The 25,354-nt window shown below is 36.3% G+C and overlaps 1 protein-coding gene across 3 annotated transcripts in view; it reads right to left on the bottom strand.

The window, feature by feature from the left end:
- UNC13C (unc-13 homolog C) overlaps window positions 1–25,354 on the bottom strand; it is a 755,970-nt gene that overhangs the window by 297,379 nt on the left and 433,237 nt on the right. For all 3 annotated transcript variants that reach the window (XM_057306313.1, XM_057306314.1, XM_048219406.2), the window contains 2 exons: window positions 18,570–18,797; window positions 17,455–17,596 (listed from right to left, as the gene is read on the bottom strand). In XM_057306313.1, coding sequence (XP_057162296.1) covers window positions 17,455–17,596; window positions 18,570–18,797 — 370 coding nt within the window. The remainder of the gene's footprint in view (window positions 1–17,454; window positions 17,597–18,569; window positions 18,798–25,354) is intronic.

Raw genomic sequence — 25,354 nt, 5'->3', positions numbered from 1 at the left:
AAGAAAAGATTGAGCACCCTTTACCAATTTTCACTGCAATGAACATAATTCATGTCATTATATAGTTGTATTCAGTGCATTACTTATTAAATGTCATTGTCAATATTTTAATGTAAACATTGTTTACTATTATTTACTTTTAAAAGATCTGACACATTATTTTCTCTATATATCTCATTTGAATTGTTACAAATGTGATACCATTTGGCATCTCGACTTTTTAAACTTAATATACCATGTACATCCAGACATACACACGATTACATTCTTTTTAGTGACATGATACACTACATGATGTGGATGTACCCTAATTTATTCAGTTTATCCCCCCCCATAGACAGTAGATGGACATTTAGGTAGTATCCAGTTCACTATTACAGCACTACACAGAACACCCTGTATGCATATTTTTATGAACTTGTAAAAATATTTTAGTTTGACAAATTACTAAAAGTGGATTTTCTAGGGTGGAAGGCATGTGTATTAATCACATACACATCTGCATATACATATAAATCACACCTGATTACTAAACTATCCTCCAGAAAGCATGTATGAGCTTACCCTTGTAACTCTTTCTCTATACTCTCACAAATACTGAGTATTATCACTTTTAAATCTTTACTAATCAGATAACTGAAACCTACCTTCTCATATTATATTGACTTTAGGGAGCATATTTATTATACATTAAATGAAATGTGTATATACAATATTTGTGAAATACATCCCCTTCCCATACTAGTCCACCTGAAAAGGAGGGAAAAAAAGAAAGAAAGAAAAAACTAATAAAAAGCACCTTTTTCCACCCCCACCTTCTCCTTCCCCTCCCCCCTGCATATCAAAGAGACCTTTCAAGAGCTTCTGAGTACTTCTGGCCAGAGAAAAAGAGTTGAACTGAACAGCCAGAATTTATCTCTGGGGAAGAGAACAGAATTAGTCACCATTAGTTTCTATGGCACCTAATTTGCCTTTCTCTTAGATTCTCCCCCTCACTCTTTGCTGGAAAAAAAGAGCAGCTATTCTCCCAAGAAACTTTAAAGCAATGTTGGAAATGTCAGTAACACATTACAGTTGTAACGACTGCCTGACCAGACTATCTGAACACCACACTTGGCAGGAGCAGCAATCATAAAGGTAAACGCTATCAGCTAACAGCCTTCTCATTCCACACATCAGCAACACAGCACAGCTTATGGAAGACTTCTGCAGTGATCACCAACGAATTGCTAAAGAAAAGAAATGCTAGGAAATCTTACATTCCAATTAGCTTTTCCATTTAAATCCAAGCTTCAATCATTTATTTGGAATGGAATTACTTCGTTTAAGAATTCATACACAGTAACATTGATTATACTTTAGTCCTCTCTGGAACCCCTTTGAGCTGGATAATATAGAAAATGCCAAGAGATGGAATCCAAAAAGAAAAACACACAAAAAACAAGCCACTGCACAAACACAACAAAACACTGACAGCATCTGTGATATTCTGGCATCTACATTAGCTAAACTTTATCACTAAAATGAAAACTCAAGTGTCTTGAAACTTTAAGTTGAATCTATGTAATTATGAACAGCTAGAAGAAAAATTTAGCCAAACATCTGATTGTTTTCAAACTTCCAAAAGTTTGAGTAATAAATATAAAACAACCCAATTTGATCAACTGTAAACATGATTTAACAGAAAAAGTACAAAAAACCACTATCAGCCAGATAAAAAGTTAAGACTAATGATTTAGGTAAAATTTTAATAGAAGATATTACTTTAAATTGAATCATACGAAATTGCCATTTCTGTAGGTCAGCAGAGTTGAATATCAGCAATTTCATATGACTCAGCCTAGTAATAACCAGTTTTACATAATCAGGTTTTGTCTGTGTCCTAGTTTGTACTTGGCATGTACAAGAAATGCCATTAGAGGGTCACCTGGGTGGCTCAGTTCGTTAAGCATCTGCCTTTGGCTCAGGTTATGATCCCAGGGCTCCTTGCTCAGCAGGGAGCCTGCTTCTCCCTCTCCTCCCTGTCTGTTCTCTCTCTTGCTATCTCTGTCACTATCTTTGTCTCTTTCAAATAAATAAATACAATCTTAAAAAAAATATTAAGTACCAAATAATTTAACAGTGAAGTTGAGAAAGCCATGGAGATCTTCAAGATTTACTAAATTTGATTGATCTGACCTGTATTTTATCCTTAGTTCTGTGTGGACAGAGTAAAAAAGGATGACACAATCTAGTCATAGTAAAAGCTCACGAGGTTACTTTCACTGCTTATTTCAGTGCTTTAACCAAATCAAAAAAACATTTTGTCCTTTTTTTTCCCTTCAGGTCTAATTCTAATCAAAAGCAGCAAAGTTTTTTGGGTGGAGACACAACTGAAAGAAAAAACAAGCCTCTCATGAAGACTAAGGGCCTTTGTAGAATGTCGTCAGGCAGAAAAACGGAAGCTGCAGATGCTAATGAAAAAGCAAACGTTCGAGTTCACGAAATGATGCTCAAGCACACACAGAGAAGAAGGACCTCGGAAACTTCTTGGGGGAAAATGTCACTGAAGGAACAGTAAGACGGGAGGCACCAGGGTTAAGCAATAGTAGAAATGGAAAGCTTATAAAAGACACTTCCATTGGTAAGAAATTAACTTTAGAAATTATTCACTTGAAAATGATTAGTAAGTATATATTAAGGCTTATTTTGTACCCAACATTATTTTAGGAGGTCCTCTCCCTCAAAAAGCTCAAAACTTAGGCAGGAAGACAACACGAATGTCCATAAAAGACATGAAAAAATCATCATGGCCTGAAACAAAAGTGATCTAAAATGCTGTGTAGGGGCGCCTGGATGGCTCAGTCGTTAAGTGTCTGCCTTCGGCTCAGGGCGTGATCTGGGCGTTCTGGGATCGAGCCCCACATAAGGCTCCTCTGCTGGGAGCCTGCTTCTTCCTCTCCCACTCCCCCTGCTTGTGTTCCCTCTCTCGCTGGCTGTCTCTATCTCTGTCGAATAAATAAATAAAATCTTTAAAATAAAATAAAATAAAATAAAATAAAATAAAATGCTGCGTAACTACTGGGGGAAAAATAATCCATCAGTGCAAGTAGATGTGCCTAAGATGTCACATTCTTTTGAGTAATGACTTATTATATAGAAATCAATAAGCTATGAAAAATTTACAACAGTACTATGTACTAATTGGCCCCTCCAGAAACCTCTAGTGAGACACTCAAGTACTTAGAGAAGGTGGCAGAGGCTGGGGTTCTGGCTGTACAATCGTAACTTCAGGAAAGTTTGAGACTCTTTTTCAGCTGTAAATGTGAAGATACAAATGCCTATGACACTGAGTTTCTTCTAGAATTTAAATGCTATTAGATGTGCGTAACACTGTAAATGACAAAGTGCCAGAACACAACGGTGGTAGTGACGGTGATCACGGGCATCATCCCTGCTGTGGTCGTCATCACCACCACCACCATCAACCTAGAAGAGCAATTCTGTATCATGAATTTGTAAAGTCTAAATGCATCATTAATGTAGTACTGTTAATAGAGCAATTAAATTAATTTTTGCCAATGACTTTTTTGCTTAGTTAATTGAGGTATAACTGGCACACAATTAACTGCATATATTTAAAATGTGTAATTTACCAGGTCTGAGCACATGTATTCATCCATGTAACCACCACCACCATCAATATAACTAACATATCCATCACCTCCAAAAATTTTCTTGGACTTCTTGCAATCGCTTCCTCTTATCCTTTCCCTTTCCAACTCCTCAGACAACCACTGATCTGATGTCTTACATGATCAGTTTATTATTAGTTTGTTTTCTTTTTCTATAATTTTATATAAGTGGAAATAAACTGTACACTTTAATTGCTTCACTTAGCTTGAGATCTATTCCTATCGTGTTCACCAACAGTTGATTTCCTTCTAGTACTGAGTAGTACTCTTCATATGTCACAACTTGCCTATCTAATCACCTACTGATGAACATTTGGGTGTTTAGTTTTTATCTATTACAAAGCAATCTGCTGTAAATATTTGTATATAAATCTTCATACAAGCACATGTTTTCTTTTTAAGAAACCAGCGGTTTTCTCAAATGGTTATACCACCTTCTAGTCTCACCACCTGCCGTAGAGTTCCTTGCCAACAGCTGGCAACAAAAGCATGAAGGTCTAAGGGAGACAACTGGACATGTACTAAAGTTTTTATACTTTGTGTGAAGTACAGTATCACTGATAAGTTGACTGTGATCATTTAAAGATGTATACTATACATCCTAAATTTACTACTAAAATAACAAAAGGAGATATAACTCAAAGTAAATCAGATGTGATTATAATAGTTGAATGGTCCAAGAAAAACATGCAGAGAAGAAAAAAGAGACAAAGAACTCACCATTCTGCTAATTATGGAATGGTGTTTCATTGTAGTTTCACCTCCCTGAACGATTAATGACATTGAGCATATTTTCATATGTTACTTAGCTATCCATGCAAATGTTCTGGTGCACTTCAAATTAACGTGTACTCTGTTGTTTTTGGGTGAAATGTTTTAAGTAGCAGACCTACAAATAATAGACCTACCTGTGCCTTCCTATGGTTAACATGTATTTCTTATAGGATGGCTATTGTTGGACTTTCTTTTTTTTTGTTCAATATGATAATCTCTGCCTCTTAACCCTGGTGCTTAGACTTTTTACATTGAATGTGATCACTGACATGTTTAGGTTTTATCTTCTTGCTATTTTTTAATTTCTCAATTTATTTAACCTTCCCTTTCCCTTATTATATTTTTATAATTAAAATTTATTTTGGTGATGTATTAGCTATAATATTTTGTTCTGTCTTTTTAGTGGTTAGAGTTCATAGTACACATCTTTTTATAGTACACATCTTTAAATTATCATAATCTACAAACAATATCATATTGTTTGATGTAAAGTATAAGAACCTTAAAATAGCATATTTCCAGTTGGGTCCTGCAGACCTTTCTGCAATCATTATTACATTTTAATTATTACATAACAACTAATTGTTATTGTGTTTAATGTTAAGTAATCTCTTAGATCAAAATAATAGTTTATTGTATTTGTTAATGTAATTAGTATTGCCAATGTTCTTCACATTCCTTTTTATGTATTTATATAATTCTACATTTTCATCTATCACTTGTCTACTGCTTAAAGGACTTTTGTTAACATTTCTCATAGTACAGGTTGGAAGGAAAGGAATTCTTTCAGCTTATGTCTGAAAAAGTCTTTATTTTGCCTTAAATTATTTTGTTAAAAAATTTATTTTGTTGCCTTTGAGTTTGAAAGGTATTTTCCCAGAGTATGGAATTTTAGTTTGACAGTTGTTTCAATAATTTAAAGATGTTGTCCTACTGTATTATTGCTAATATCATTTCTTACGAAAAGTCTGCTGCCATCTTTATTTTTCTTACTCTGTATGTAGTGTGTCTTTTTTCTCTGGAAGCTTAAGATTTTCTCTTCTTCCCTGGTTTCGAACAACATGATGATGATGTACCTTGGAGAAATTTTTTCCATTTTCTTATGCTTGAGGTTAAGCTTCTTGAGTCTGTGGGTTTCTAGTTTTGATCAAACTTGAAAAAATTGGCTATTATATGCTCTATAGTTTATAAATTCTTTTGTCCCCATCCTTCCCTTTTGTCCTTAGAAGACTCCAATTACATGGTTTTGGGTGAAGTGATCTCATTGCTCTATTTTTTAAAAAAATTATCTGTGTTTCATATTTTTTCTATTATTGTATCCTTAATAATCTTTTCTTCTGCAATATCTCATGTGCTGTCATTCCTAATCAGTGTGCTTTTCATTTTACATAATATATGTTTCATTTCTAAAAGTTCAGTTTCAGTTTTTTTTTTTCAATAGCTTTCTAATCTCCATTTAACCTTTTCCTTTTTTTTTTTTTTTTTTAAGATTTTATTTATTTGACAGAGAGATAGACAGCGAGAGAGGGAACACAAGCAGGGGGGAGTGGGAGAGGGAGAAGCAGGCTTCCCACTGAGCAGGGAGCCTGATGCGGGGCTTGATCCCAAGACTCCGGGATCACGCCCTGAGCCGAAGGCAGAGGCTTAACGACTGAGCCACCCAGGTGCCCTCCATTTAACCTTTTTCTTATGCAGGGTTGTTTTATACTGATTTTTCCATGGTCTCTTTGGTTGGCTGGTTTGAACAAATGGCATTAGTGAGTGAATGGAATACTGTGGAAAAGGTCTTTACTGTGGTAATAGAAGAAAATGAGTCCTGCTTCTTTTACTTCACTCGTTGGATGTATTCTTCAGGAACATTCTATTGACCTCCCTGAACTTTAGCTTTCTCATCTGTAAATGACAACAATGCTTCATAAAGCACTATGAAGTATAATACTTGTGACAGGAATCCAAGTACTGTAAATAGCTACACAAACATCAGTGCCTATAATTACGAGATTTGCAACGATTTGGGTTTTAGACTTTCCTTCCTAGACATTTATATCTCTTTAGCAAGGCACTTGCCTATTTAGAACTTCTTTTGCTCAGCCTTCAAATATTATCATGCTTTAAACACCCTTTATTTAGAAATAACTAAGTATCCTGTTGTCAAGCCCAGCCAAGATGGCAATACCAGCCAGAATTGTCCATTCTCTAACTTCCAGGGATTGGCTCTCCCTCCCCAGCTGATGACAGAATCTTCAGCACCATCTCTACTATAATTAAAACAAAACAAAACAAAACAAAACAAAACAAAAACCCTCTGTAAATGGGAGCAATCATCTTTCATATTTACCTCAGCGTCTGTAGCACCTAGAAGAGTGCCTCATGAATGAATTATTTCTCTAAAGATTGTCAGAGCTGGTACTGAAAAAAATAAATGCCCAGAAAATAGATTTTACACTAGATTTTTCTGGGTTTTTCAATGGAGATCTGTAAACTTCCAGTTTGGCTAGATATAGGACTAGCGTGTTGCTCTCCTTTTCCTGCCTTCAAAATGGTTGGTCTACACACAGGGTACATGCAAGAGGTGGGAAGATGAACCAAACAGAGGTTGATTGGAATTGTAATATTTGGGTCTTGAAAACCCTTGACAGGTTCAGGCGGTTATAATGCCTGATTGACTAGATATATTCTACTCAGGGGCAATTTCTTCAACCTACAGGGCCAAATCAGTCAACAGCAGACCACCAGAATTTCCCTTCTCTCCCTTCCTCACACAAAGCACAACTGATGGATGTAAGGTGTTCTTACCACAGCCTGGTATTTAATAAAGATGAACTGTACTAATTGGATAAAATGCAAAGAACCTTCCTGGCAGAAATGCAAAGAAACCTTCCTGAGTGCTAGAGTTCAGAGACATATGGTCACAGGACCGAGGCTATTATGAACCACATGGAAGCTGATGATATGAACAGCTACTGAGCAGTGACCAAGAATAAAACCAGAGTACAGAGGAGAGAGGGAAGAAGAAAGAGCAGTGGGAGGGAGGGCAGGAGGGTTGGAGTGATAGGAGAAAGAGAGGGAGAGGAGAAATAAGAAGTAGAGATAGAGAAAAACAGATACAGATGAACAAACTGTCAGAGAAAAATAGGAATCAAAGGGCATAATAATTTCTGCCATTTTGGAGTTCTTATTTGCTTTTTCCTGGATTCCTGCAAGGGTTTTCTGTATCCATGTAAAAATCCCTTTTCCATGGTTCACTTTAAGTGTCAGGCGGTTCTTTTTCTTCCCACCAAGAGGGACGTCCTCACTGCCCCCAAGAGTTTGTTGTTTGTAATCCAACTTCTCCCTCAAGATTTGGGGGATTTTGTTTGAATTCTATTTAATCCTCAGTTTGAAACTAAGTCCAAGGCCTTCTGTATTTTGGTCTATGGAATATCACAATGCCATCTCTAAGGATCTGTCCTGATCTGAAATTACAGGGTTTGTTGACTGGCAATCAGTTCTCTTTGAGGACCCTATGCTTAGCGAATTCAGCCCAGATCTCTTTCCACATACGCTTCCTCTCCTTATTACAAAACCCTTTGTTTCTGGACTGAAGCAGTGATAAAGTAAATGTATTCTATTGGCTCTGTTGTGTGGGGATGGGTAATGGCTCATTCTCATTTACCAATAGGTTATTATATCTCCTCATTGCCAGGCATATTCACAATGCAGACAATGATTAGTAAACAAATTTCTAATCCCATAAAGTGTGACTAAACTCCTTGCTTTAGACAATTGTGGAACAATCTTCTTGACAAATGACTTCCTGATGCTAATACCATTGTTGTAAGCTAGCTCAGACAACTGAGGAAATACTCCCTTCCCATGTAGCCCAGAAAAGGCCTGTGCTAGTAATCTAGGCAATAAATCAAATCACTGATTACATTCAGGCTGTCATTTTAAAATATTAATCTGCTGTGCTATGGAGCTATTTGTATTTAATTGCGGTATTTAAATAAGCTATCTCCTATAGAGCTTAGTTTATGCTTAATTCCTGCTCAGTCCTCCGCTGAGCGGCACATGGCATGGTGGAGAGCCATGGGCCTGAGGCACTGTGTGTACCACGCATTTTGTTAGCTGTGAATTAAACACGGCTGACATTCTTCCAAAAGGCCAAGGCAATTATGCTTCTATAAACAACAGCTTTACGAGCTTCTGATGCTTACATGTTAAGAGTTTGTATGTTCATTTTCTCTTAACAAAAATTTTATTGTGTCAAGGTGGGGAGTAATTTTTTTTTTCCACACTGCCCACTGTGAGACAGATTCACAGGGGCTAAAGGGTTTTCTGGAGGTCAAGAAGCATGTTAATCCAGAAAATTTCTGGAACTCAAGTTTATAAACGAGTAGGCCAAACAGCTTTTTGGTATAACGTGAAGTCACTCTTCAAGTCAGTACTTTCCATGGACCTTGTAAGTACAGTGATTTGCATAAAATGGGCACAAAGGAAATGTGGGTAGAATTGATAGCCAAAGCAAGTGGAGGTGATTGTCCAGTCACTACATAAGTAAGGTGTTCAAACACCACTACTCTGCCTCTCGATACCACCATAAATAAATGAGGCTATGTTTGTAGTCCTACCACAGGGATTGTGTTGACTAGACTTTGTTATTAAAATAATTCTTTAATACAAATTAAAAATATAACTGACAAAGGGAAACCGTCTTGCACTGTTGGTGGGAATGCAAAGTGGTGAAGCCACTCTGGAAAATAGTATGGAGTTTCCTCAGAAAGTTAAAAATAGAATTAATCTATGTTCCAGCAATTGCACTACTAGGTTTTTACCAAAAGAATACAGAAACACTAATTCAAAGGGGTACATGTACCCCAATGTTTATAGCAGCATTATCTACAATCTCCAAATTATGGAAACAGCCCAAGTGTCCATCAACTGGTGAATGGATAAAGAAGATGTATACACCCACACCCACACACACATATACTGGAATATTAATCATCATAAAAAAGAATGAAATCATGCCATTTACAATGACATGGATGGAGCTAGAGAGTACTACACTAGGCAAAATAAGTCACTCAGAGAAAGACAAATAGCACATGATCTCACTCATTGGTGGAATTTAAGAAACAAATGAACAAAGGGAAAAAGGAGAGAGAGAGAGGCAATCCAAGAAACAGACTCTTAACTAGAGAACAATCTGATGGTTACCGGGGCGGGGGGGGGGGGGTGGCGGCTGGGTGACACAGGTGCTGGGGATGAAGGAGGGCACTTGCTGTGATGAGCACTAGGTGTGCTACGGAAGTGCTGAATCACTATACTGTACTCCTGAAACTAATATACTGTACATTAACTGGAATTTAAGTAAAAACTTAAAAAAATAAAATATTAAAATTAAAAAATAACACATGCCTGCTAGCTTCCCTCTAGGAGGGAATCAGCATGAAGTTTTATTTCATAAGTTACCAGAAACAAAGCACCATCAACTATAGAGTCTTCTAGAAAGAACGGTATCTACGTAACAAAAATGTAAGCCTTGTAATTCCAAAATTTCTTATTCAAATAGACAGACTATACTGCCATTTCCTCTCTAAAACTCACTGGAAGAAACTTACTCCTTTTCCTCCTGAGGCAATGATTTATGATAAGCATAAAACATTTCATTAACCATAGCATAGGAAAATAAAATCAAATGTCATAATTAATTATGAAATGATCAAATATACAACTTACTAGGATTAAAGAACAAAGATAACAAGCACCTTAGATTTATGTAATACTTTATCATTTCAAAGTTCTTTCATATACTTTAATGCATACCCATATGATGCTTTAAAAATGATGTATGTTTACAACCCCTCCTAACCCATATTTCTGTCAGAGAGCAAATGGCCATGCCTCTGTTCTCGGCACTCTTCAGAGTGCCTCACCCTTAAAATCACACAACATCTTGGTCCTTTGAAGATGAAAATTTCAAACTTTTTTCAATTCATGGTGAGAGAGGCAAAATTAAAAGTGAAATGACTTAGCATTAATCTCTGGAGGGTATCAAGTTGCCTTTAATGGGGGGATTATTAAGCTTTCAAAAATTTCTTCATTTGCATTTTCATTTTACCAGCTTTGGGGCTGTCTGTTTTGTTCAGGTCAATGCACTTTTCCTAAGACAATCGTTTAAGTGTTGGAAAAAACACCCTTCTTTATTTTTATTTGCAGCTTCTCTGTGGCTTCAGAATGGGGGACTGCTTTGCAGTCTTAGCTCTACTATAATCTACCTGAGATTCGTGTGTTTTACCAGTCAAATGAGGGAGTCAAATAAAAGAATCTCTTGGATCCTGTGACAATTTTGGTTTTACAATTCTTATTTTGGTAATACTTTCCTTTTACGGCACCTTGTTCATTAGTCTTTTCTTGGCCTCACTATTCGGATTAGAACTTTTTTTTTCCTACAAGCAAACATTACTGCCATGTTTGCTGTGAAGTCCTGAATCTTACCACAAAGAATGTCTTCATGTTACTAATGCTAATAACGATAATAATTAATGATGATAATACTGCCATTTTGAATGCTTACCAACTGCCATGAAATCTGTATACATTATCTCAATATAACAATCCAGTGAAGTATGCATCGTTATCCCAGTTTTTCATATTGGGGAAAACTAAAGCTCAGAATTTAATTCCCCAAAATGCAAACTATAGTCATACTATTAATAAGCTATCTTATTTTCAGAATGTCAGGATACCATTTTACACTCCAGCTCCCAGGACAGAACTGTCAAGGTAGTAGGAGGCATGGATGAGCTCATCTATGACATGTATGCATTTTTCAAACTCTGCACATAAATTCACTATGAACTCATTTACTCCTGAAAAAAAAAAAAAAAAAACCCTTACAAAAGAAGATAAATTTGCAATTCCCATGCCATTTCTTGGTAAAATGAAAGCATGCACAGGTAGATCCAAAATAGTATTTCTGGAACCAGTGATGTAAAACCTTAATATTAAGAATGGAATCCTGGAGTTCTAGAAACTGGCAACAAAAAGAGCTACTGTGGAAAATTTAGGCATTTGTTTTTGGTATTCTAGAGGGGACAAATAGAAGATATGTGTGAGTGTAACTTAACACTCACACATATTTTGTCAGTAAACTAAAAAGAAAATTGTGAAAAAATTATGCAAATTATATATATATATTACATGAACAGCAGGGTGCAATGGGTTTGAATTTGAATTTCTTCTTCCTTGAAAGCAGTGCTGCTTAAAAAATAGCTATATTATTATTGCCATTGTAGATAATGCCTCCTCTCAAAAGGAAAAGAGGGGCATATGGTAAATTATAGGAGAACTGCCCCCAAATTAACCAACCATTCCAGTATAGTCTTTTGTGTACTTGTCCCATCAATTATGAGGAATTCTATTTTGTTTGGTGGGAACAAACACTATTCCTGACCTAGATGAGCACCAGGCATAGTCATACCTAAATCTTTTGGTGGCCCTTACCTTGTTCTTGGGTATTTCCTCACATGAGTGCACTTATCATTATTCAGCTGATTTCTCAAGGGAACCCTTTGTAGGATTAAAATATTAGAATAAGTATTTCCACTACTGTGGTCCTTTGGATGGAGGGTTTATTTCATACACATAACTGGCAACCTATGGATCAAACAGCTCTAGAATTAAGATGTGGTTTGACATGCCTTGTGTTGGTTCTCACACTGTTTTATTTCATCTTGCTTACAAATCAAATTGAGATTTTCAGACTTTCTAATAGTAGTCAAGAAGAAATAACGGACTGGAAATACCCTCCCACGTGAAAAATAAAAACTGAGCAAAGTAGATGGTTTCAATATACAGGAGATCTGTCAAGGAAGGACCGTGATCCCAAGGAAACAGAAAACAAACAAGATGAGCCTTATGATTACGTCAGCTAACTGCCTTGACATAGTTTTTAGGTGGCTGTACAAGGAAAGGGAACTCAGGTGGAGTCTACCAGACTCGTTGAGGTGAAAAGACAGACCCAAAAATCTGGGAAGACCAAGGCAGCTAAAGGCCACAGGCATAATGTCAAAAAGAAGAGACACGAACAGAAGGAAAATTTTGACAACCTGCCAAGGGTCCCTCTCGAGCGATCAGGTGAGTCATGATAAGGGCACACACTGAAGCTACCCAAGGCCGGTTAAGATGCATCAAAAGGATTAGGTCTAAAGTGCACAGCACTCACCGAGACAAGAAATAGTGCTGGTTTCTACCTGGAAGACTTGAAAAAATGTATCATTCATGAGTCGGTAGGCAGAGTACACAGCAGAGTCTTGCTGCAGGATTGAGGAATAATTAGCCCAAAGCTGAGCACTACTTCATTTCCACTTAACAAATTCTAAAAGCAATACCCAAAAAACCAAACTGCTTCCATGTAACTTACCTAAGTTTCAGAGCAAAGTTCAGTAATATTTATAGGATGTCAATAATACACATCAACCAGCGAGGTATTATTTGCAATGTCTGGCATCCAGTATACAATTACCAGGCACGTGAAGCAGCAGAAAAATGTGACACATGATGAAGAGAACAACTGATCAGTCAAAACTGACACAGATGTTAGGATTGGCAGCCAAGGACATCAAAAGAGTTATAAGTTTTGCATGTGTTCAAAAAGTGAGGTAGACAAAGACAGTGTCAAGGGAATAAGACGACAAGTCACAGACGGGGAGAAAATATTTTCAAAAGGCACATGTGATAAAGGACTATTATCCAAAACATTCAAAAGACTTCTAAAACTCAATAATAAAAAACTTAAAAAATTCTTCTTAAAAACCTCACCAAAGATATACAGATGGCCAGTAAGCATTTGAAAAGGAATCAGGAAAATGTCATCAGGAAAATGCCAATTAAAACAACAATCTACCACCATACCCCTATTAGAATGGCCAAAAGCTGGAACACAGACACCACCAAATGCTCAAGAGGATCCAGCACAACAGGAGCTCCCATTCATTGCTGGTGGGAATGCAAACTGGCACAGCCACTTTAAAAGACAGTTTGACATTTCTTACAAAACGAAATATACTCTTACCATACAATTCAGCAATTATGCTTCTTGGCATTTACCCAAAGAAATTGATAACTTATGTTCACACAAAAACTTGCATATGGATGTTTATAGCAGCTTTATTCTTAATTGCCAAAACTTGGAAGCAACCAAGATGTTCTTTGGTAGGTCAATGGGTAAACAAACTGTGATGCATCTAGACAACGGAATATTCAGTGCTAAAAAGAAATGAACTCTTAAGCCACGTAAAAGACATGGAATAAACTCAAATGCATATTACTAAGCAAAGAAAGCCAACACAAAAAGGTCACACACTGTATGATTCCAACTGTATGACATTCTTCAAAAAACAAAACTATGCAGACAGTAAAAAGATCAGTGGTTGTCAGGGATTCGGGGTGGGGGGGGAGGACGAACAGGCAGAACACAGGATCTTTTAAAGGCAAAGTACTCTGTATGATACCATAAAGATGGACACACATCATTATATATTTGTCCAAACCCACAGAATATAAACCACCAGCAGTGAACCATAATGTAAACATGGTCTTTGGGTGATAATGTTGTGTCAGCATAGGTTTATCAATTGTGGAAAAAAAAAATACACACACACACACACACACACACACACACACCATTTTGGTGGATGGAGGAGTGTTAGTAATAAGGGGAGGCTATAGATATGTGGGGGGTAGAAGGTACATGGGAAATCACTATACCCTCCCCTCAATTTCTCTGTGAACTTAAAACTTCTCTAAGAAAATAAAGTCTTAATTTAAAAAAAATTGAGTAGAGACGTGGAAGATACAAAGACCCAACTTGAACTTCCTGAGATGGAAACTGAAATATCTGAAATGAAAAATACAGCAGAATGGATTAATAACAGATTAGACATGACCAAAGAAAAGGTGAGTGAATTTAAACACACAGCAAGAGAAATAATCCAAAGTAAAACACAGAAGATAAAAGAGAGAGAAAGAGAAAAGATTAATAAACATTCCATCAGTGGGTTGTGGGACAACTTCAAAAGGCCTAATATATGTATAAGGGGAATCTCTAAAAAGTAGAGAAAGATAGAGAAATAGCCAAAATGTTTCCAAATTTGAAGAAAATTGCAGATTCACAGTCCTAATTGATTCAACAAACCCCATGCACCAGAAACACAAAGAAAACCACACCATGGTACAACGCAATCATATTGTGCAATCAAGTAAAGAAAACATTGTCTTTATAGCAACTAGGGAGGAAAAAGACATGCACAGAGGAACAAAGATGAGAGAAAGAATGGATTTCTCACTGAAAACAAGGAAAGTATGTGAACACAAAGATGATGGAAAAATATCTTCCAAGCAATTGTTTTTAAATGGCATTCAGAATCATATGAGCATTTCAAAAACGCAGTAAAAGCATTAGACAAACTACATCTGTTTCTGACCAAAACTCTCCACATACTGGAAATAGACGATGACTGTCTCAACTGGATAAATGACATCTACAAAAGGCCTACAGCTAATACCATAGTTAATCAAGAAAGCAATGTGTTCCATCTGAGACTGAGAATAAGGCCAGGATATGTGCTTTTGTCACTTCCACTTGGTACCATATTGGAAACCTCAGCCAGAGCAATAAGACAATCAAAATTGTACCAGGTTTCTTTTTGTGTGAAAAATGATAGCAGATTCTAAAATGCATTTGGAAATAATTCAAAAGTTCTAAAATAGATAAAATAACTGAAAAAAATTAGAAGTTGGAGGACTAACACTGATTTTAAGACTGATTATAAAGTAAAACTGCAGTAATCTAGACTGTGTGGTATTGGCCTACATATGGATAAATAGCTAAATGGAACAGAAAAATCTAGAAATAGATCAACACGATATATGGATAGCTGATTTTTATTAAAGATGCAAAAGCAAATTTAGTAAAGAAAGGATAGTGCTTTCAAGAAATGATGCCGTAACTACTGGATACCCTATGCAAAATAATAAACTTAGGTCTGTAACTTCTACCACATTAGAAAAATTACCTCAAAAAATGCAATGATGGACCTACATGTAAAATATAAAACTCTAAAAAGCTTATACAAATACAAAAACAGTAAAAATGGGCAAAATAAACACTAAACTAAAAAAGATACATGAATAGCACATGGAAGATGCTTGAAACCATTAGTCATCAGAGAAACGCAAAATAAAACCACTATAACACTACACTACACATACGTAAGAGTTCCAAAAATCTAAAAGACTAACCCAACGAAGTGCTAGAAGGGTGTAATGACCTGGAACTCCCACACATTGGTGATGGAAATTTAAAATGGTAAAGCCACTTGGAAAAATTATCTTAAAAATTAAATCTATTCATAATAGATGTTCCAGCTATTCTACCCTTAGGTATTTATTCAAGAGAAATGTGTATAAATATTTGTACGGACATATGTTTACAAGTTTCCAAACAGCTTTATTTTTAATAGCTATAAATGAGAAACAAACCAAATGTCCCTCAAAAGGTGAATGCATAAACAAACTTTGATATTTTATTACAATGAAATGCTACGCAGCAATAAAAAGAAATGATCTATTGCTGAATCCTACAACATGGGTGGATTTCAAAATAATTACACTGAGTCAGTCAAACCACATAAAAGAAAAATGCATAGTGCATGCTCTATTTATATAAAAATCTATAAAATGCAAAATGAAAAGTATTCTATAGCATCATAAAGGAGATCACTGATTGCCTTGTCTTGGAGGGAAGTAAGAGAGACAGTTTCTCTGGCTCATGAATATGGGGTTAGGGATATGTTCATTATATTGTCAGTGGTGATGGCTTCATGGAGGTATATGCAGGTCAAAACTTAACAAGTAGTACACTTTAAATACGTAGACTTACATTTTGTCAATTTTACTTCAATAAACGTGATTTTAAATGCTCAAACTTCTAGCTTCTCCTGAGAAACTGGGAGCTCTAGCTGAATTGCATCTGCATGATTATGTGGCCATGGAAGCTGTATTCTTCCAAGTCACCTGTTCTAAGTTTGCCACAGTCCTGTCCTTTTCTGTTGCCCTTATCCTGCTTGATTCATTTATTTGACTGCTTTAGAGATTGGAATTTATGACTATCAGTTGATTTCTTGTCTTCTGTTAAAAAACAAAGGATGTTAAAATAGTTTCTTCCACCAGTGTAAAGGGAGGAATTATCCAAACTCATTCTATGGCCAAACCTATTTCTGAACACTCCCTTCGTCAGCCCATATATACAAAAGCTCTGTATTTCTTACTCACTATTGCCTACATTTCCAAACAAGCTGTATGTGTTGGGTTTGCTCACTTGGTACCTTAACAAGATCCTTGTTTACACCATCAGTATAGAAAGGAGGGTAGAAAAAGAAAGGACTCAGGGTTAGGAATTTTCATTTCGATCAAATGCTAACTGGAAAGTCATCTTATGTCTCTAGAAAGAAAAGAACCTACGCCAGAAAAATAATTTCTTACTGTTTGGTACCAAATACGAGAGGCTTAAAAATAAATGACCTCTATAAATGAGAGGTTGTAAAAGTTATCATCAACCACTTCATCATGGTGTAGGTGTGATGGGCCAGGTGATGCCCAAAACCTTTCTACGGTCCTTAGTCCTAAATCTTTGGATGTCAGGATATTGCTGAATCAAGCCAGGAAATTGCAAGTTCTGTTGGGTCAACCCAAGTGATAGAACACATTTTAATCTTTTTTCTCCTGTACAGTCACCCCAACCATGTCACCTTTTGTTTGAAATATTCCTTTTATTCACTTGTTTCCAAAGATAAAGAATAAATGAGTATTGAGTGACTTCATAACATTAATTTCACTTTTCATAATTTCTGCTTAGATAGTATTAAATATGAGATAATTATTGTTTCTATATTTTGCATGCCTGTCTTAAATTTATTCCCAAACATATAGATACTTGTAATATTTCATATGATACACTTACAAATAAAACTTCTCATCCCATACTGGATTCAAGTTTCCAAAAATGGTTTTAGTTCTTCTTTTGTTCTTTCCCACTTGAACAGTAACATACGGGTCACTTGACCCTGTTTTGTCTTTTGCCTGCAAGCCTTGTGCTGAAACCACTGAAATTAACCAAAACAGACATTTTAATATAAAATTTCTCAAACAAACAAAAAAGTGATAATGGAGGGCAGATTTTCTAACACTTTGCACTCTGGGTTTGGGCATGCATTCCCATCGCTGTTATTGTCATGAACATTAGGACTTAAAAATATTTAGTGAAAGAATGAAAACACTGAATGTTAAAAGCTTCCTAGAATAAATATCTGCTTTTGCCTGTACTAACAGCTATACACATACACTTTCATATACACAACAGCTATATACATATGTACACATTACTATATACATGTACAGAAAAATAAAGATGCACGTACAGTATGTCAAAATTATCCAATGTAATTCAAAGTCCTGTGATTTAAAATGTATTTCTATTTGCGAGTTTGCTGTCACTATTGAACAACTCGACCTAGTAAATAAATAAATAAAAGCATCTTTATTTTATCTTGTAAGTACCATATGAGTAAGTTAAGAGGCTTGGGAAACATTAATGCAACAGATACACACTTGCTGTTGTTATAGGCAACTTCAGAAGTTCGTATTTTTAGAAATCACTAAGCTCAAATTGCCTTGACTCAAGGATCAAATGTTTGAGGAGTATTGATCAGGGATTAAGTAAAATGATGTGTGTTTTCTCATTAAGAGAAACTGACTAAAGAGATTTTTGGCTACTCTTGTAATTTATCAGTGGCAGGCAGCTACAAAGCTAATGTCTTGTAAATTGCAGGATATTGATGAGCACATTGTAAAAGAGAAACTTCTTCCTCTAGAGGAGCTTTTGATTAGAACAAGCTGCAATTACTTCAATTATCTAGTATATATTTTAGAAATTTCAAGTACCAACTACATTTCTTATCAATATTGAGAAGATTGAAAAATTCTACTTATTATACCTGTAATTATTATTAGCAGTGATTTCTAAGACATATAAAAATCTCAAGGTGGAATAAAAAATTTAAAGACAACTATTTTTACCTGTAATGGTTATTTTTGCTGACCACTTAGATGTCCCATCTAGGACACTCTGCTTGGCCGCTTTTGTGTACCGCACAAAATCTTCTTTAGAAATCTGAAACATCTCCTGAATTACTTCAAACACCTCTGGCCTGTTTTTCTCCCTAATCTTCATTCTTTCTTTCATAGCTGTAATGATGGTCTGAGTCTTGTCTTCGGCACCGTGCTTCGAACTCTTTTCTGCTGCTCCTGTAATGGGAAAATCAATGGTGATGTAAATGCACATAAAGTGACTTTCTGATGGCCTGAGAGAGTTAAAGAAAGAAGAACTAGGAGAATGAATAAATGCTTTCTTTCTGAGGAGTCAGGGTACCTTCTTCATGGAACATCAGGCAATATAAATGCTGCTGGACAAAATATCTAGGCTGAGATTCAGAACTCACCTTTGTGTTAATGCCAAGTAAATGCACTTCCATGATTCCCAGTTTTTTCAGGTGTATTATTGGATTAAATGAGGGATTACGCAAATACGTGGTTTGAATTTTCAAAGAGCAAAAAGAATGCACACAGTCAAATGTGGTATATGCCACATGCAAAACAAAATTGAGAAATAGGATATATATGGCAAATGTCTCCCCAAATTCAGTATTCTGAATACTTGTGTTCAAGTACTTATTTTTAATGATGGAATTTATCATAATTAAGTGCTTTAATTCTTCTTGTAAAATAATACCACCACTCTCTGTTGTATAATGAAATACAGGGTGAGATTTTACTTGGATTTAAAGTAATTCTGCTGTTTAAAAAGGATTTGGAAACCAGTGTGCTAGATGACAACTAAATATATGATGGATTGCAGGCTTGAACTCTCATTTTGTGATATGGCCATAGTTTTCCATAGGCTAAATTCTTCCTACTCCAAACTCTCTTTGATTTCCAGGATTTTTAAATTTTTTATTTTAATTAATTATTTTTATGATTGGTCTCAACTTTCTGGTTTTTTTGTTTATAACACTGATCCTTTTGGCAATGAAGGATTTCCAAAAGTGCATTCTTGGATCCCTCACCTTCTCCCACTACCGGGAGATATTCTCAATGCTCTGTGCAGCCTCTGGGTTGCACAATATTACACAAGTCAGCTGTGAACCATGATTCCAACTCCCATGGTTCCTTAGTGAGTTTGAAATGAGAAAGCAAAACCCCATGGACCAGCGCTGCTGGAGCTGCCGCTGCTGATGTCGAATATTTTGGGGGGCCAAACAGAGGTCACGTAGAGAAAAGAATAAAAAACAAAACTCACGTTCATAGCTAGCGACTGTTCCAGTCTTCGTCTACATGACTCTATTACCAACTCACGATTTTTTAAAATATATTTCTGAAATAGGGTTATTGATACCTGGTAAGATGTTCAGAGATTAAATAATTTATCTGCATGATTTCTGCCACAAAGGACAGTCTCACTAATGTTCTTTGAATCTAAGTCTTTGAACGTTAAGCCCAATTTAAGCACAGAAGCTAAGAGAAAGAGGAAAAGGTCAGCTGTTAGCTTTCCTTATAATAAATTCATTTTCAACAGCAGTAATTCAGTGAAAAATCTTGATTTATTTGAAAGTATGACACTTGTTTCCTAAAGTGGAAAAGGTATATTCATAATAACGAAGGTATAATTAGAGGAAGTTAAAGGGATGAATATTCAAATGGTACAAAGAACAGATTCCCTATCTCTACCTTAAAAAAATAAAACAGAACAAACCTTTGAGTACTTAAACCACATTAAAAATATACTAAAAATGAATGCATGACGTTTAAGGTAATTTGAAAAGACATTCTAAATGCCCTAGTCATCTGTTAAAATAGGCCACAAAAAAGCTACACATTTGTAAACTGCATATCCTTAAACAATTAAGCATGTTTGTAATTTATCAACAATGGTTTAACTGTGCAGTGCATAATTCTTACACAGTAAAACTAGTTTAGGACTACATTGAATAGTTCCAGCTACCCAATAGGCATATTTTACTTCAAGTACTGAAATATTCATTAAATAGAAAGAAAGGGCAGTGGTGCCTTGAAAAAACTACTGCAAAGTTCAAAGTGCCCCAAAAGTTTGGTATGTGACAGCCGTCCTAAGAATGAATGTTCGACAAGTGAGAAGGACCATAAAATGTAACTCTCCCCCAAATTTCTAAGTACCTATTATTGTTTGGGCTCTTAGTGCTCCCAAAGGCTATAGAAAAAAGTGTTAAAGTCCTTGCGAGTTAAATATATTTTGGATTATTTTTCTAAATTCAGGAAGAGCCAGCATATGACCACCCTCATAGTAATGCTCATTCAAGCAATCACTACCAAATTCAAAGGCAGAATATCATGAAATTTTTTTTATCTAAGGGAATCAAATTTCTGTACTTAACTACCGCCTCCTGAATTTTTTAAAAGAGTTAATGAAGAAAGCGTGATGATTAGTTGTGAAATCTTTCACCAATGCTCTTGAAGTTGGAGTAGAAAACTCTAATTTGTAGACAACAGACAAACCATCAATTGTGCAATCACTATTCTGGGGAAAGCAGGTTAACAGAGGCTTATGTTTAAATCTTTCATCTGTTATTTTCTAGAAACAGATATGTGGCATTTTAAAAGTTCTACTTTCATTTTTACATGTTTTGATCTGAGGGAAATGATTCAACTTAAATCTATGTAGTTTGGAGATACAGAGACAAATTTGTAATTAATTTTTGTCACTGAGCTGCAAGCACTTTCCACTGCCTATTGTTTATCGAACCTGATTATTCTAATGAAACTATTTCTGAGATAGCTGCAATTTGCCATGAATTTCCAACCCTTTGAGTTTATTATTTTCCTTCAGGCTTGGTCTGTTTATCTCAAAGTCATCAGAGATAAACTTAAATTTGCATTTATATGACTCTTCCTTCAAAGTGTATGACAAAAGGTCTAGTAGCTTCACTGAAATACAGTGAGTAATATGTCAGCCAGGGATCAACAATAAATGAGATCAAAAGAGATAATGTACAGTGAAAGCACTTTGTAAAATGTAATACATTATCCAAATGGAATGCATCATTGTTACTTTTAAAAACGCTTAATTGACAGATCAGAGGATACAATTATACACAACAAAATTCATCCTTGCAAGAGATACAAGAGAATTCATCTGCAAACAGAGGCAAACTTATCTAACATGGTTCCTTTCTACATAATTTAATGGGAAAGCCACTTAATCTGAACCCTCACTTTCTTTATAATTTTTATTTATTACCAAAACATGTAAATTTCATGTGAAATTCACAATTTTACCACCTTTGCAAGGCAATTTATGATTTCAGTGTTTCTTTCAGACTATTATCTATGTACATCTATCAGCTGCATCTAATAGTCTCTCTTGGTCTCAATCTCTTCTCTATTTTTCTCAAGAGCGATTCCAAAAATTTCTACAGTCTTCAAGTCACTTACCTCACCCCATTAACCTCCATTCTCAGCATATGATCTTATCACTTCCTTAACAGAAATAGAGGCTCCCTAACTCAGTGGTCACATTTTCACCCCTCCCCTATGGAAAAACAAAACAAAACAAATAGCAACAACAAAACCAAACCTGACCTGTAATATTAACAGATTTCTATGGTGTAAATATCCTAACCTGGCTGATTTCAAGAAACTGCCTTGCAAAATTCTTAAACATGTATTAATCACCACTGGCTCAGCTGCCCGTATATCTGTTTAGCTTACAGGCTAGCCTGTAAGGCCAACCTCAACTAAATGTGTGTTCCAAGGATCAAGCATGCTCTTTAGAAAATAGGACACATTTGATAAATAGAGAAGATAAAATATTTCTAGGGGGAACCTAAAATAAAATGATTGCCGTATTTGAGTATACAATTTGGCTCTGGGTTCAGTTTTAGGTCTTAGGAACTTCGTGTACGCTCTCACTCTAAGGCCATGATCTTAGAAAAAAAAATAATAAATTCAGTGTGAAATGATATGCATGCTGTGGAGTCTAATGAAAAGACAAAATACACTGGGCACTTGGCTTCAGGTTGGGAATTTTCAGAAAACAAGGGCTGTGCCCATCCTTAGAAAGCAGAAACTGATTGGCCTACATATCTCATGCACCTACAGTCAGCATAAAACAATATTTGGCATAAGTCCAAATATAAAATGGAAGAAATATATCAAGAAAATCAACTTTAAATAAGGTAAAGGAGCATCGTGGCTCCTGATGCTTTGCATATACTAGAAGGTGACAATCCTGTGGGAATCCTGATTTGCCACTTACTAACCTGAAATTGGACTACTTTATCTCTGTAACCTTAGTTTTCTCATCTGAAAAACAAAAGGAAATAATAGTAGCATCTTTCTTAACAGGGTTGTTGTAAGGATTAAATGAGATAATGTATAAAAGTTTCAACACTCAATTGAGCAAATATAAAGTCTATATGTCCCAAGGTGAATATATAAGCATTTATTAAAAAATTTTACATTAACATGGAATTTGGAGATTTTAGCTTTAAGATTATTACTTGACCTGTAAAGCAACTCCATGAAAGCTCTCCCCATGGACAGTGCCACACCCAATGTCTGCCGAGTGCTTAATGCTCTAGAACTACTTGCTAGATGGGAGCCAGTGAAGTACTTGAAGATTTAAGAAAATAAAGTTCCGGGGCGCCTGGTTGGCTCAGTTGCTTAAGCATCTGCCTTCAGCCCAGGTCATGATCTCAGGGTCCTGGGCTGGAGCCCCACCCATATCAGGCTCCCTGCTCAGTGGGGAGCCTGCTTCTCCCTCTCCTTCTGCAGCAACCCCTGCTTGTGCTTTCTCTTTCACACACACTCTCTCTCTCTCAAATTAATAAAATCTTAAAAAGCAAGCAAGCAAGCATATGGGGCGCCTGGGTGGCTCAGTCATTAAGCATCTGCCTCCAGCTTAGGTCATGATCCCAAAGTCCTAGGATTGGAGCCTCCGTGTCCAGCTCCCTGCTCCGCAGGGAGCCTGCTTCTCCCTCTCCCAGTCCCCGTGCTTGTGTTCCCTCTCTCATTGTCTGTCAAATAAATAATAAAATCTTTAAAAAGAAAAAAAAGTACAGGGAAACTAGAAAAAATTTTAGTATAATATTTTTATTTTTCATATCCATAATTTTTTACCTGCATTTGAGGCTGGTGAACACAGAGGAGGTAGGGGGTTGATATGCACGGAAAGCACGCCGAAGGTCTGATACTGAGGCATTTCTTTCTCTAGGAGTCTCTAGCCTAAGAAACTTTATTGCTTTTCTTTCCTTTCCTCATAAAATCCTGCAGGTGCCTCTGTTTTTCTTTCTCATGAAATCATGTAGGTGGGCAAGTAGGGGACATTTTCTACCTTTTTCCCTTTAGTTGTTTACAGCCAAGGTCATCTTAACCCTCCTCTTCTAACATGCCTTCAATCTTTCCAAGGAGCAGACCTACAACTCCCCAAGTCTTCAAATCACCTGTCTCCTTTGTCATACAATCAAAGCTACACACTCCACATAATTTCTGGAACACAACAAAGAACTGACATTTAATAGAAGGATAATTGGAGGATCACAGATCTAGCATAGCACCATCTCCTATTCTCGTAGGTGTCCCCATCACTGACAGTAGGAGAATGTGGGCAGGGAGCCCTCTTTCAAGGAACTGCCACCTTCTATAAAGTAATTTTACTTTTGTTAAGTTTGGGTCCAAAATAAAAATCATCCTTTCTTCGCCACCCACCTCCACCATATTCAATCATCCCATTACTGGTAAATGCAAACTTTGAGAACAAGTTCAGAACCATTTGCATATTAAAAGAAGACAAAATCAGGACTGCACTCTCAAAATTGTTTGTCAAAGCTACTCCATCTCCTGAGCATTATTTAGATACTAACTTCCTTGAGATTTCTCAATTATTTCAGAGTCAAAAATTGTATAGATGAGGGGAAAAACTAATTTTAACAAAAGAAAAAAGAGTGCTCAATTTCAAAAGTTTTTTTTACTATGTAAGGAAAAAAATCAAGGGAGAGATAGAAAAAATAATTTTTTTAAAAAAGATTTTATTTTATTTATTTGACAGAGACAGCCAGCAAGAGAGGGAACACAAGCACGGAGAGTGGGAGAGGGCGAAGCAGGCTCCCAGCGGAGAAGCCTGATGTGGGGCTCGATCCCAGAACGCTGGGATCACACCCTGAGCTGAAGGCAGACGCTAAACGACTTCGCCACCCAGGCGCCCCAAGAAAGATCGTTTTTGTTCTTATTACTTTTTGTAACAGATTTTTTTCATGTCTTTTTCAAAAAAAAAAAAAAAACGATAATAGAAAACAAAGAATTTTAAACACAAGATTTTTTTCTATTTCTCTTTTCTTAACTAGCCTCTGAGTGGAAGTTGGCTGACACAACTAGCTCAGTGTTACTGAAAGCTGGCCTGGCACTGACAGCTAGACCACGCTGTTCTCCTCTTGGATCTGAGCAAACTCACAGGACACCAGCTTCACATGGTCTGTGTGACAGTGACCATGTTGACGTGAGACAAACAAGGCCATCTCAGAAGTCTAAGTGCAAGTGAAAACCATGAAATACCTAACATCCCCTCTCCTAACTGTTGGGCTGGCCAAGAAAAGGGGCCAAGACACCCAAGATGGCCGACTATCCCGCCAAGATTTAAACCGACACCCAAGATGGCCAACTCTCCCGCCAAAATAACCGACTCTCCCACCAAGATTTAAACCTAAACCTAGGCAGGAAACCGAAACCCGTCCTACCAACTTTCCCCACCCCTAGCAGTACCCAATAAAACCCTG

This window comes from Ursus arctos, unplaced genomic scaffold, assembly GCF_023065955.2.
Source record: "Ursus arctos isolate Adak ecotype North America unplaced genomic scaffold, UrsArc2.0 scaffold_36, whole genome shotgun sequence".
NCBI classification, from domain to species: Eukaryota; Metazoa; Chordata; class Mammalia; order Carnivora; family Ursidae; genus Ursus; species Ursus arctos.
Note: the sequence above shows the minus strand (reverse complement) of the source record. Positions and strands in the feature narration are given on the sequence as shown.